This window comes from Magallana gigas, chromosome 9 (genome assembly GCF_963853765.1).
Source record: "Magallana gigas chromosome 9, xbMagGiga1.1, whole genome shotgun sequence".
NCBI classification, from domain to species: Eukaryota; Metazoa; Mollusca; class Bivalvia; order Ostreida; family Ostreidae; genus Magallana; species Magallana gigas.
Genome location: NC_088861.1, coordinates 5,787,338 through 5,802,222, shown reverse-complemented (window position 1 = coordinate 5,802,222; position 14,885 = coordinate 5,787,338). Strand labels below are relative to the sequence as shown.

Genomic DNA, 14,885 nt, shown 5'->3' with positions numbered 1-14,885 from the left:
TTTGAAAAGACGATATTAAGGTTGTATGGGACACTTCCATATTGTGACGTATTGTTTATTGAAATAAACTATAAAATAAAGTGTAATTATATAGGTAGTTTCTTTCCAAAAATGGTCACCTAACTCCATAGCGCAGTGGTTTAGAGGGTTTACTACAAAACTGTAAGTCATGTGTTCGAATCCCGCTGGGGGTTGTACAATCTTTACCTTTTCAATTATTTTTAAAAGCTATTTTTTGGTAAAATATTGTAAAATTTGAAAATTCTAAACCGGTGAAAGTTTTTCACTTATATAGTACTTTAATCCACATTAATATCGACAGATGTCCCATACCACCTTAAATGATAAGTAATAAGTTTTATAATTTCGTTTTGGTCGTCATATCAAAAGAAAATTAGGCCTAAAAATTTGTTGTTTGTATAATTGTTAAGTCAGTCAAATATTGCCATGAGAAAAATATTTGAATTTTAAAGTGGATTAAAGTGACAATAACTATTGTACCCAGTGTGTAATAAGAATGAAATTGGGCTACGTAAAAAGGATTGAAATTGTTCTAAACTCTTTTCAAATAATAATAATTACTAAAGTGGATTAATTAGAATAAAAAACAAATAAAAAAATAATAAAAAATAAAAGAAAAAAGTTATAAACTTATAATGCTTAGAAATTAAGAGGGCTGAATGGTCGTTGCTGTTTTTAGACTCTTCTAATCTCCTTAAAAGAAGAGCTCAAATAACGATATAGCAAAGTATTCAGATTTCAAAGCATAAAGATGTGGGGGGGGGGGGTAAGTGGAGGTCATGCTTCTAAAATATAATCAGTATTTTATGCTGCAAAAGCATTAACAGATTATTTCCACTTGAGCTACTTCTTCCTTGAGTGCGTTAACGATTAAAACAGTAGATCAATTTATAAAATAGAAATTGAAGCAATTCAAACTTATCAATCAATGCCTCACCTAGATAATAGAATCCATCTTGGGCAAGTCTACCGGCTTGTTTTTTTTCAGATTTTCTGGTGCATTATCAAAGGACCGGATACAAGTTTTTTCACACTTGCATATGCAAGGTTTTTTATCCGTGCAGAGTCCACATTCTGCAGACCTGCCATATCACATCATTTAAGTAAGTTAAAAATAGCAAATGGGATTTTTGCTGGAAAAAATATACACAAAGAAAGATAACTCTTTATCCTCATCTTGACTGCCATAACCCGACACGTTATAATTCAAAGCTTTTTTAAACTTTAATTTCTAACGTAAATATGATATATTTAGACTTACTAACATTATAGATCCTAATGATTAAGTGCATTACAGTTTCACATATTCACTCCGAATGAGGTGAGCATAAATTGTAAATTGCGAACTAATGGAAAGTGCATGTATTAATGAACAGCAGTGGCAAAATGATATTTTAAAAAATTATACTAAAATTCCTTATGTAATAATGTAAAATAGAGAAAACTAAAACTTCATGTAATTAGCTTATTAACAAACAGTGGTTTGGTTCTTACTTTAATTTTATTCATAATACAATTGCTGAAAAAAGTTATTTTCCAACTCCAAATATCTACGTTTATATTGAATGCAAAATGATTGTTTATGATTAAAATGATTTATTGTGTGTGTGTGTGGGGGGGGGGCGGGGTTAAAAGCAAATTCAACTCAATAAAAAAACAAGAACAACATCTTATATGTCGTTATCGCTCACACTCCTTTCAAAATAGGAGAGGTTTTTGTTAAAGAATAAATAGTTTTTCTTTCAATATTCTTTATTATATTTGTTCTGACACATTTTAATCCTGTGATAAAATACAATAATGTGCTGTAAAAGAAGGTTCTAGATCGATGGAATACATCAGTCAAATCAGAAAAAAAGTATGAACACAGCACAAAAGAACCATTTTTTTTAAATATTCCTTCAATTTCTGTTAATAATAGAGATTGATCTCAATTAAATCATTTTAACTAGTAAAGTTTAAATCCAGAGAACGTTGTAACGGGAATACTATTACTGTAGTAACCGGTACCACTGCCTCGTTTGACCCACACACTGTCCCCAGTCTGTAGATGTAAGATAACCAGGTTGGTTCCGGTCTGGTGAATCGAACTGCTGCTCCCACTGTAATAAGCCATGGCCCTGACCTTACTGGATCCATTCATAACTATGTCTAAATGGATGTATTTTTGAAAAGCAGACTGAACAGAGACATAGAACACATATGTCCCTGCTATGGGCGCTGTAAAGATACCAGTACCAGTGGGGTTGTAGCCTGTTCCTTCGCTGTAGATTACTGTGGGGAACACTAGTGTGTCTCCTGTCCAACCAAAGTTAGTTGATGATATACCCGCTGTAAACGCATGGTGGTTACTCTTATCTACAATTGGAAAAATAACTAATTGTATTATAAAGTGTATATACTGCTTAATAGACATGAAGTTTATCACATGGCTCTGTGCTTTTAATGAGTGGATATGTCTAAAATAATTAAGAGAAACATATTTGAATAAAGAATTAATTAAACAATTACAACTATGTATTCTACATATTTTATTTTAAGCATTTTAATTAGAACACTTTGATTTTTGATGAATGAATGAATGAATTACGAAAAAAAACATAGCATGGAACATTTAGAACTGTAGAGAAAAAGGCCCTGACAAAAATTGGAAACAAATAATTAATGTGTGTGTGCATGCGAATGGGCATGCGATAACTTATCAGTTTTATTTAAATTTTCAATATTCCATTATCATCAAAATAAATCAATTGAAAACATGCACGGCCTATAGGAGTCCTTTCTAGGGATCAAGATCACTTCATACGTGTACAAGCTGTTTAGCTACTTGTACATAGAAATATATTTTATATATATACATGTTTAGGAGAATTTGGCTAATAAGACTAAATATACAGATGAAGACTTAGTTTTAAATATTTAAGTAATGTTTGAAGTTATAAATCATTGCATTTGACTGGTAGTAGTAACATGTTATAAACATGTATGTGAAAGATAACAAGATTACTCTCCTCGGTGTTGTCACTAATGCGGGTAAAAAGGACGCTAGTACTGCAGTTTAAAACTAATATTGAATGTAAGCTATTATAACTTATAAGCACGCACTTGTCAGTCGAATAATTACAATTAATAGGGACATAGTTTTAGCCCCTTTTGTTACAAAGCTCGAATTTACATATTTCCGATTATCTCTCTTTTATCACATCTGTGTCTATGTTAATTCAGAACAGGGCAAAATTAACTGTTTGCAAGTGTAAAAGAACAAAAAAAAATTTGGGGAAAAATAAAGTTATTTACGTTCCCTACGACACAATTGAATCATTTCAATAATTCTATATCAAGTTATGAAATATGAGCATGGAACATAAATGTGAAATTCAGATTTTTAAAAAGAGTGACAGACTTTTAATGCTGTACACGTCGATAAATTTGCGATGTCTGTGTAGAAAGCGTTCATTAAGGTCTTCCGTTTCCAACGGAAGACCTTATAGTGATTGTAAGGTTTTTTATAATTAGGGTCTTCCGTCTTCAGCGGAAGACCCTTCTATTATTCTATTGTTTCTTTTTCACTTTTCTTCTTATTATTCTTTTTTAGGGTCTTCCGTCTTCAGCGGAAGACCCTTCTATTATTCTATTGTTTCTTTTTCACTTTTCTTATTATTCTTATTCTTTTTTTTTCTTCTTACCGATTTTGTGCAGGCGATTTCTCGGAGATGGCCTGCTTGATTTCAGTCAAATTTTCAGGGATGGTGCCTTGTGAACTGAAGTTTGTACCGCCGGAACAGTTTTTTAAAATTTACTTCCGGTCGGAAGTTATCGTCATTAAACGATTTTTTAAAAGTCAAATTTGTCTGCGACGTTTCTCAAAAACGACTGAAGATATAGAGCTGAAATTTTTAGAGATGATAGATTTAACGCTTTTCTGGTGCACTATTGTCTAAAAAAATGTCCGCCGTCACTTTTGGTCTTCTCTGGAAGGAATTTTAAAAAATTGAATTTTTCGACTTTTTTATTTTCTAATATTCTTTTTTGAAATTTATACACCTTATAGACACCCTCTTACTGATTTAGAATATGTAATTTGTTTTAAAATCGATCAAGGCATTCTTGAGAAATTAAGCGTCAAAGTTCTGAAGCGAGAGTCCGAGTAGCTCAGTCGATATAGTCGTGGACATGGCCCAGGCGACCCGGGTTCAAGCCTCGAGTGCCGCAAAAAAATTTTCTTTTTTTTCGCTTAGATCTACGATTTTATCTTTGAATTGATAAGTTTAATCTAATCTATTCAAAAATTGTACGGAAGACCCACTCGTTGCTCGCAACGAGATCGAATCTAGTTTTTCTTACCGATTTTGTGCAGAAGATTTCTCGGAGATGGCTGGGTCGATTTCGCTCAAATTTTCAATATAAACGTGTTTTTATCTAAAGCTGATACATTTTTTTTCATTTTTGAAAAAACACTTCCGGTCAGAAGTTATCGTCCGTTTACGGTTTTAAAAAGTCAATTTTGTCTGTCGGGTTTCTCAAAAACGAGTAAAGATAAAAGGCTGAAATTTTCAGAGATGATAGATCTACCGTTTTTCTAATGTACCTCGGTATAGAGAATGTCCGCTGTCACTTCCGGTCGTCACCGGAAGGAATTTCAAAAATTGAGTTTTTCGACTTTTTTATTTTTTAATATTTTTCTTTGAAATTTTTAAACCTTATAGTGACCCTTTTACTGATTAAGAATATGTAATTAGTTTTAAAATCGATAAATGCATTCTCGAGAAATTAAGCGTCAAAGTTCTGAAGCGGAGTCCGAGTAGCTCAGTCGTTATAGTCGTGGACATGGCCCAGGCGACCCGGGTTCAAGCCTCGAGTGCCGCAAAAAAAATTTCTCTTTTTTTCGCTTAGATCTACGATTTTATCTTTGAATTGATAAGTTTAAACTTATCTTTTCAAAAATTGGACGGAAGACCCACTCGTTGCTCGCAACGAGATCGAATCTAGTTATTATTTTTTTTTTTTTTCCTTTTTTTGTCCACAACGCGGGTAGGTTAAGGCAACTCATAGTTAAATGACCGTCAAAATTATGATCTATTTGAAAACTGTTTATTTTTATGAAAACAGTGCGGAATATTAATACCAAGTGAATGTGTTCACCAAGATATTATTTTTCTACTTCGGAATCGACTGGATCTTTGAAGTTGCCGTGCCATTGTATCACGTGACAGTTAAAAATAGATCAATTTTATACCTTAACAAAAAATCAAAAAGTGTAACACTACCCCGAAGTTCATGTGTATGATTGCTACAATGATTCGATCGGCAATTAGTTCAGGTTCAATAGTATTACTGCTAGAATCCTATTGTTAATCGCATGAAATAAATATTGTGAATATTTATCGTAAACCCTTTCAACTTCTATAATTTCATTGAAAATACAACGTATTTTTCATTTAAAACAACGATTCACATGATTCTAGCAGCACTTTTCAAGTAGTTTAGGTCATATACCTTTGATATTTACCAAAGTCCTCTTTCATAATATCCGGGGTAGTGTTACACTTTTGCCTTTTTTGTACACACTGACAGAGGAAAGGCTGGTCAAGCCATATAAATGTCGATCTGCTTACCTTATAACACTCGCTGATTAAACAAAATTTCCATGCCTGTATTATCCTGATTATATCCTAACTGAAACTCATCTAAATCTTAGGTATCTGAATTAAAAAAGTCTTATTTCGGCATTGTTTACACTGCATTCCGATGATTTGTCTCCCGACATGATCTTCTCTATTAAACATGCTTGTGACGTCATCAATGATAAATATACGTAATAGAGAGAAATCGAAGATATATTCAGTTGGAAGAGCTTTTAATGATATTTTATGCCTGTAGTTTTTATAATTTAAACCAGAAATGAAGTTAAAATCGACATGTTTCTGAGTAAAATATGACATCATGCTGCTTATTGTGACGTCATTTCGATCAGAAGAATTTGATCGCTGATAGTTGCCTTATCATACCCGCGAAGATTTCTCGGAGATGGCTGGATAGATATTTTTGAAATTTTCTGGAATGAAAGACATTGATAATATCTCTAGGCGTTTTTTTCATTTTTTCAAAATTCATTTCCGGTCGTGCGTTTCCTGTCCCGCGTTGAAAAAGCTTGTCACCTCGAGATCTCAAAAACGGTAAAGTTTTGAACACCCAAACTTTGTGGGATGATAGACCTATAGCTGTAGATGTGTTTAAACTATTTTTTTTTTGTTCGTCGTAACTTCCGGTCGTCACCGGAAGCACTTCAAAAATTATTATTTCTACGCATTAAATTTCTTTTCCATAGAATAAACATAAAAATATAATTCTATACATAAGTTACCTATGCGATGTTATATCAACAAAAAAATTCTACTTCCGGTGAGATATCTCAATTATCTCAGGTAGCTTTTTAAAAACACAATTTGTACCCGCGAGATCTCGGAAACTATAAGCGATCAAGACACGAAACTTTCATGGATGATAGACATTTGATTGAAGATGTGTTTAACCGGTTTCATTTTGTCTTCCGTCACTTCCGGTCCATACCGGAAGAGTTAAAAAAATCGAGCTGTTTATCAGTTTAACTGTTTTCCTTTGATATTTTTTAGTTAGATAAATGAAAAATAATGTACAAATGGCAAGTATACAAGAAATATTGAATACAATTCAGATTGAACACTTCCGTTTGCCCGTTTCCTGTCCAGAAACCATAAACCTTATTTCGACGAGATCTCAAAAACAGTAACGACTTGAACAACCAAACTTTGTGGGATGATAGACCTATGTATGTACATGTGATAACACTATTTTGTTTTATCCGGCGTAACTTCCGGTCGTCACAGGAAGTACACCAAATTTTGATTTTTTAAAAATATTTTGGTTATTTAGCATTGAAGTAACATTTAGCTATAGAAATACAAAAAGTCATCTACACATGGTAAAAAAAAGTTCTACTTCCGGTGAGACATCTCATATATCTCAGATAGCCTTCTTTTTTAAAAACAAAGTATAAATAAGATCTCAGAAACTGTGATAGATCAAGACACAAAGCTTATATATATTATATCCATTTTCTGTTTACAAGATAACTGGATTTTTTGTGCAGATTAATACATGAAGAACGGAAGACCTTTTTGTTGCTATAGCAACAAGAGTCTAGTTTGGTTCTATTTTTGGAGACAGAAATACAACGACAAACTGCCATTCATTGTGCATGGTAGTACTTTTTAGCAACTGTTTGCGCTGAGAAAAAATGTGTTTTAATTTCAACACCCTTTAACCCCACGTCACCTACAAGGGTTTTTCTAGTAGACCATTTATATATTTACAATTATACATGTTACAAGATATTCATTTGATAGAATATTAATACGAAAGTAAATTTGTAAAAGTATCCTTTTTGCAAAAATTCCATTTTAATTGGTTTATTTGTGATGCAACACATGCTTTTAATATATACTAGATCATTTGGTATGAAAAAAATGTTAAGTTCATCTTACCGCAGTTCAGTCTGGACAAGTTCATGTTGGCCACTTCCAAAGAAGCCACAGCAGACGATAGTTTAAGCTGCTCATACTCCGACGTTTTTAACTGTGTTTCAAGCTTAGTGACTGTTCTATTCAAGATTTCTGAAAAAATGAATTAAATATTTTCTAAAACCAATTCATACAAATATATAAACAATACAAAATGGTTATATATGACAAATAATATATTTTCCTAAAGAATAATGATAAATAAACCTAATCTTGTACAAAAAACTTTTAAAAACTGTGTTATTGTACAGATAAACCAGTGTTCGAAATTTTAAAGGTCTGCCCACAGGTTTGTATACTAGGCAAAAACCAAATTTTACAAATGAAATATCGTTCCTGCCTACTTCTGCCTAAGATGGAATTCTTATCAAACATGTGCTCTACTACCATGGAAACAATTAACTAAAAACCATTTACAGCGACTCTTCGGGGTTTTTTGTTAATCAACGCAAGCACATTTCTATTTTCTTACGATAAACAACACATGTAAATACCTGTGAAGGTTCCTCTAATTTCCGATTGAGAATCATCTAGATTTTGAATAAGCACTTTGTTATTAGTGAGATTAAGTTCGGTTTGAACGATTTCCGCTTTTAATTCTTCAAATGAATTGTTAAAATACCGTTCAAGTTCTTTGTATTTTTTATCCCTCGACTCATTTTCAGTCTCCGTGCTTTCCTTGAAATCTAACAGCGTGACCGAAAGATAGCGTACCTCTATTTTGATATCATCAAGGACACTATGAGTTTTGTTAAACATTTCTCGCCTTTTCTCGTCTGAATCCTTATGGATGACGTTTAATTCGTCGCGCAGAGTACTAAAGTTCTCGTTAACTGATTGTAAATTAGTTTCGAGCTCCATGATTCTGGTGTCATTTATCCTGCTACTGTTCTTTAGTTTGTTATTTTCCTGTTGAAGAGCTTTCACCTGAATCTTTAATGCATCAATCGTCTGCTGTTGTCCGGTAAATCTTGCTTCACTTGCAGCTAGACTTTTCTTTATAAGGGTAACGTCATTTACCAGTGCATGGACATTCTTTACCAAAGCGAGGCGGATGACAGTCTCTTGGTTAATCATTTGTCGTAGGATGCTCAAATCGTTCCATTCCTGGTCTTTGCTCTCCAGTGATGTTGATGTCTTGTTTTCTCCATCAGTAAGGAACGATGAGATTGGTTCTGCATCAGATATACTTACCAATATCGCTAAAATACAAACCACCCTCATTTTTTCGAACTGTAGAATAAACTGTTTTACACTACAGAATGAGCTATGTATTTATAGTAAAACAGCCCGACCCACATTTGTCTGGCGTGTAAATTTCGTAAGATTTGGGACAATATTTGAAGTATCACGTCCACTGTTATGCAGAGATAAACACCAAAAACTGCTTCATTGGCTACAATTAATAATTGTTGTCCGCAAGAAAGCTTTTCCTTTTCATCTCGAAATACATTTTATCTTTCAAAACATACTCACTCTAAAACAACCTAGTGAAATGTTGCCACTAGTGATAACGATTTTTCAAAGCATGTCAAACATTTTAACATTTTACAATGCCCCCATCCCCGCCAAAATTCAATTACATAAGTGGGATATAAATAAAAAGACATTGTAAAATTACAATTGGGCTAAATATTTAAAATTATTCAAGCTCGATTGCCATAAAAAGTATTAGATATTATCAAACTTTATAAATATGTATTGTACGCTGATTTTAATTTTCAAAAACTCAACTTCTTATCAACTATAGAAGACACTCAAATAACACCCAAAGCTATGATTGACCTTTCTAAAATATAACCAGTGTATCTCAACAGGGTATTAACTTTTGGAACTTCAGATAACTGAAGAACATAATATCAATGTTAACTAAATCGAAAAAAGATATAACGTTTATGTGGGGATATCTGGTAATGTAGTATGTACTTTAAGACAAAGATACAGAGTGTTACTTAATTATTATAGACCATTTGATATCCATAAAATCAAATAATTCTGATTATTAAGGACAAAAAAGACAAAAAAGGTATATCGATATTGTGTTTGTAGATTTTAAACAGGCTTTCAGTAGCGTTTTGAGAAATAGAAACTGGAACAAATCATTTTCCTTTGATAAAAGTGGAAAATGTTTCTTTTTTAACTTATAAAAAGAGGTATTCTGGCATAAAAGAAAAACTGTTGCGAGTTGGGTGTTATTATTTATTTTTGAAATGTAAAGATGAAATCGGCAATGAAAAATGTATAAGCGTTTCTATTTTCTTATTTATCTTTGATTTATAAAAGTAGCTTACAGAAAGGGTAGCTATCAGTCTCATAGAAATTATTATCTAAAATATGGACATCAGTGAACTTACAAAAAAATAAAGTTTAAAATATGTTTTTTTTAATTTTACGTGTTTTTATATTTTTATACATGTACTTGTACTCCAATAGTTGACAACTACTTTATCCAGGGTCAAACGATCACATAAAATAGATACATATTTGTGATACGTAATATCATAAGGTTATAAAAGTCTTTAATATAAAATATACGAGGCTCAGCGTAATTTCTTCTTTAGCATGTTAATTCAATTATCAAAAGTTATCGATATGTTACTGAAAAAAATATACCTTATTGCGCTCATATTTAACCAAAGTACCATGAATATTAGGCCAGGTTATTTCCCACCATTAATATGGTCTTGAAATTTTATATCAACTTGTTAAATAATATAGAAATTAGTATTTTGGGGCACATTCTAATGGTATTAGTTACTTTTCGTCTTCCGTAATCGTCCTTAGTAACACTCTAAAATGTACTAGCTTTATACAGACAGACTACAGGCACATAACATCAAAAAATCTTAACAACACCTGAAAATTCAAACCCGTTGGAGTGGTATATACATGTATATTTTTAACCTCAGATTCACTGTTTATTCCTTATTTTGAATTCAAATTTTAACATTGTCCCCATAAAATAGGGGGAGGGGGTAACTAAATATTAATTCTTGTTTTACATATTTATCATTGTTGCGCCAAAAAGTGCGGTGGGCAGCCCATCCCCTGCCCCCCCCCCCCCCCCGGATGCTGTGTACCTAAACTGGCCATTGATAAGAGACATCACTTTTAGAATGTTGGTATCTGGATTTTTTTTACATTGTACTCACTTTTACTCTACATTTTGTTCTCAACATTATCTAAATATTAACATAATATTTCCCTGCTACAAGTGCCATGTCATTTAATCGGATACCCATAACAAATTGAAAGCTTTGGGCGTATTTTAATTGAACCGAAATTGTCCAGCAAAGTCCCAGGGGCCATGTTCAGGAAAGTATCTTAAGATCTATCATAACAGATGTCTTAGGATTAACCGATATATCTTAAGATATCTTATAGTCACTCCAAGACATATCTTAGGATGTAATCCGAAGCTATCATAGACATATAAAAAGTTGTCTAATATCGACTAAATTTTCTCTCTACAATTGAAATATCAACAAAATATAATGTGAAAACAATATTGTGAATGTCTATCACAAACATACGTGAATATTAAGTATTAATTTTACATTTCTAAGGTCTGTGTTACTAATGTGATACATGTATTTGATTCACAATGACATATATCAATATTCGCATTACCATTACATAATAATATGGGGGCCCTAATTTTTCCCTTTTAATTGCATCACCTATTTTAAATTGCATTGAACTATGGTCAGTCACCTTACTAAGAATTGAGACTGAGTTTGAAAGTCTTTATATACAAGTAGTTATCAGATACAAAATAGAACTTATGTAGCTCTATAGGGTGATATGGGATGGGAATAGAAAATTTCAAAGCGAAGAAAGGGGGCCTTCTCTGTGCCGTGGAAGCTTTTGGCCCTTTACGTGACGTTGATTTGGTGAAATTATGCTGGTACTGGTGTATATATACACATGTACTTGTCATAATATTTATCATACGCGACTATGTTAAGGCTGCCCGATTAATTTCACAGCGATATGTAGAAAGTCACTTGTCTGTTCTTCATAAGATATGACGTCATAGTTAACTTTGACGTCACGATCTGCATTCCTTTCGATCGTTTTTAGGGAATGTATCGTAATGTAATAAGTGATATTCATTATGCATAATAGACACTGTTGTAAATACTAGTGATACTAAATTCAATATCACAGATATGGAGTATAAAAAAAATCAACAGTTTTAAAGCTTTGTAATAGGTAAATAACTTTTCATAGATTAATGGTTTTGAGACTCCCCCAGCTACGTGTAATCTAATGAATGGTGATATGTACATAAAAAACGGCTTGGCGCAAGTGAAAGATAAACACAATATTAGTATAGGGAGAGAAAATAAGTACCAATGTGAATCTTGCGGGGGGGAACCTACTGATTTTGTGTTAATCATGCCTTAAAGATAAAAATGTGCTAATTTCGATGGCGGTGCGAAATGTTTTGAACATATTTCAAATAATCGAAATTTTTATATGAACCCCCAGCAAGAACTGCAAAATACATTACTTATCGAAGGATTTTCATAAAAAATATGTTTGATTTAATGTCATTATTCACTTGCGACGATGCGATTTTTATGATTATTTACCGTGTTAAATTTAAGAAATGAAGATAATAATTTTTCTATTGATCGACGTATCAAAGAAAAAATTGACCGGAAAACTTCATCAATGCGCGTAGCGTATTGATGAAAAAGTTTTCCGGTCAATTTTTTCTTTGATTCGTCGATCAAAAAAAAATATTATCTTCATTTCTTATCATTTAATAAAACATTTTCAAATCATTAAATGTGAAGTGTCTTTGATCAAAAATGTAAATAATGTAAATGAAGCGGCGCGTATGAATACAAAACAACGGCAACAATATTCAAAATGGATGCGCCTTCAGCTGATGCAGAGCTATTGAGCTTAATTAAATGGATTAAACACAAATAGTGAGTTCAAATCTGAACCGACTGAATTGAAAACGAAAGAAAAATACATGCGATAGCTTGTGATGTTATTCAATTTGCAGAAAGATTCGTTAAAACTGGTTTTCATGTGAGATCGCTGGAATATGCATCTGGGCATAACCATGCAGAAGAGGCGATCGTGGACGAAAATAGTTGAAATGTCTACAATTAATAGTATGTATAAGCGACTTTTGTAGACGTTGTGGTAACTAGATAGTCGATGATGTACTTAAATGGATATCTGCCGTTTGGGTCGATGCACTACTTGTACAGTAGCCTTGCTTTAGGATGCTTATGCTGATGACCGATCACGTACGCGTGTAAATTTAAATCTCATCGTTACCAAATTTGAACAGCAGTGTTATCGTAAAAGTGTATAGGCCTATATGTTTGTTAAAATTATTCCTGAAAAATAAACAGCCAGCCTCACAGTAAATGTTGATTGATCTCAAGCAGACGAAATCGATAGAAGACGCTTAATATTCTATTTAGTGAATTAAATAATTTGTATTGTTTATATTTGAAGTTTAAAGTTTTAATTTTTTATATTTTTTAAGTTGTTTGCTGATAATTAAACAGACACAACTTTACTCTTTGTTGACAGTGTTTCTTTTGGAAATTCCCGTTCTATAAATAGTGTTAAATCAGAGCAGATGAAAAAGTAGATCTGGTGTAATGAAGAATGATGACCCCCGTAGAATAATGACCGGGGGTCATTTTTCGACGTAGAATAATGACCCCCCTCCTAGCTGAAAAATAATTGGATTTTCTAAAGAAAATTTTTCTTCATGTTAAACGAGAAGAAAAATAACCCCCATAGAAAAATGCCCCCCCCCCCGTAACATGAATAGAAATGAGTTAGGCTACTCCGTATCCAAGATATGACTTTGAAATTTTTCACTCTGTTCAACTGATTTTGAAGTTATAAACACCGAACGTGTAAATAAATCGCTGTATATAGTTTTTCACATCATTTTCATATTCACAAAACACTCTTACATTGCCACAAATTGATTGTTAACAGATACGTCACTTCTCTCGTCGACATACGGCGGGAAATGACGCAAATAAAGAAAAATTCATACACAATGAGGATAGTTTGTGACAATTAACGAACAATAATCATGAAAGAATAATTGTTTTAATAATATAATAAGCAATATTCGTTGGTGAATGAATTGTCAATCGAAGAATGATACATGCATATATCTTTATGGGAAAAGACTAATGGGGCAGGTAACGTAGGAATATGAATACTTCTTATTTACATTTCTTGGGGAAAGTGATTTTTTAAAAATCATTTTGCGTTAGTTTTGTTTTCTTCTGCGTAATACATGAACATAATAATTCTAAACATTTGTTGTAATGTTGTATTTGTGATCATGATTAGACTTTATTCTTTTAGAGCAAATGTGTGAAGAGTACCTGACTATAGTAAATCTTAATAGATAATAAACACTGATCGATTATAATAAGAAAAGATTGTTTCTAAAAGCGTTGATAAGAGGTTAGGGCCCATGTTAAGGGTTTATACCCCCCTTGATTTTGATCACACGATCTTTATTGTATCCAAAGTTACATGTACCAATGCTCATACAAACTATTGATGCTTTAATCATCTTGATATTAACTAATTAAACTTACTAAAGTATGCCGATGATAAAGTAAAATATATTTTCTGTACGAGTACTCTCAGTACTTTGACGATTTTCCTTATTGGCCGTTCACCTCTACTGGCGTAATGGCTGCTGTCAGTGCCTACTAACTTCAGCTTGGTTATAATGCCTAACCGTGGAGTAAACTTTTCATAATTTTGGTTTCATCATTAATTCTAGTTGATGCACTTGCATACCCAGCAGTTTGTAATAGTGGAAATCCTAAACGCAAGTATAATTCATGAACAAGAAAAATGAATATAAAAGATGCGACAGCGAAGATGCGAAGACGAAAGTGCTAAGTTGCGAAGGCGAAGAATTGATACTTCTATCGCTCCTTCGTCTTCGCAACTTCGCACTCTCGCCTTCAAATCTTCGCGCTTTCGCCTTTTTAGCTCACCGAGACGAAGTCAAGGGGAGCTTATGCTATACTCCCGGCGTCGGCGTCCGGAGCTGGTTACAGTTTTTGTTGCAGGTCCTGTATCTAAGCTATTACTTGTCATATCTTCACCAAACTTGCATTGATGATGCATCTGGACCTACTGAATCTGGTTCCTAACTTTCAGATGCTGGAGGAGGTTAAGGTTTTTGGAGCAGGTTAAAGTTTTTGTTGCAGTTGCCTTCTGATGATTATATCTTAGTTACTACTGGTCTTAACTTTATTAAATGTGTATGGATGGTGCGTCTTA

The 14,885-nt window shown here is 32.9% G+C and overlaps 1 protein-coding gene across 1 annotated transcript; it reads right to left on the bottom strand.

The window, feature by feature from the left end:
* Positions 1–1,895: 1,895 nt before the first annotated feature.
* On the bottom strand, positions 1,896–8,855 carry LOC136271358 (uncharacterized protein MCAP_0864-like). Its single transcript, XM_066071264.1, has 3 exons — positions 8,075–8,855; positions 7,545–7,673; positions 1,896–2,379 (listed from the first exon to the last, which is right to left on the bottom strand). The coding sequence occupies exons 1-3, from the start codon at positions 8,802–8,804 to the stop codon at positions 1,970–1,972; spliced, it is 1,269 nt and encodes a 422-aa protein (XP_065927336.1). The 5' UTR covers positions 8,805–8,855; the 3' UTR covers positions 1,896–1,969.
* Between the last annotated feature and the right edge of the window lie 6,030 nt (positions 8,856–14,885).

Coding starts and splice junctions, on each gene's coding strand:
- LOC136271358 (XM_066071264.1), bottom strand. CDS start 8,804: ATGAGGGTGGTTTGTATTTTAGCGATATTGGTAAGTATATCTGATGCA. Junction 7,674..8,074: donor AATTAGAGGAACCTTCACAG/GTATTTACATGT, acceptor TCATTTTTTCAG/AAATCTTGAATAGAACAGTC. Junction 2,380..7,544: donor CTTGTCCAGACTGAACTGCG/GTAAGATGAACT, acceptor TTCCAATTGTAG/ATAAGAGTAACCACCATGCG.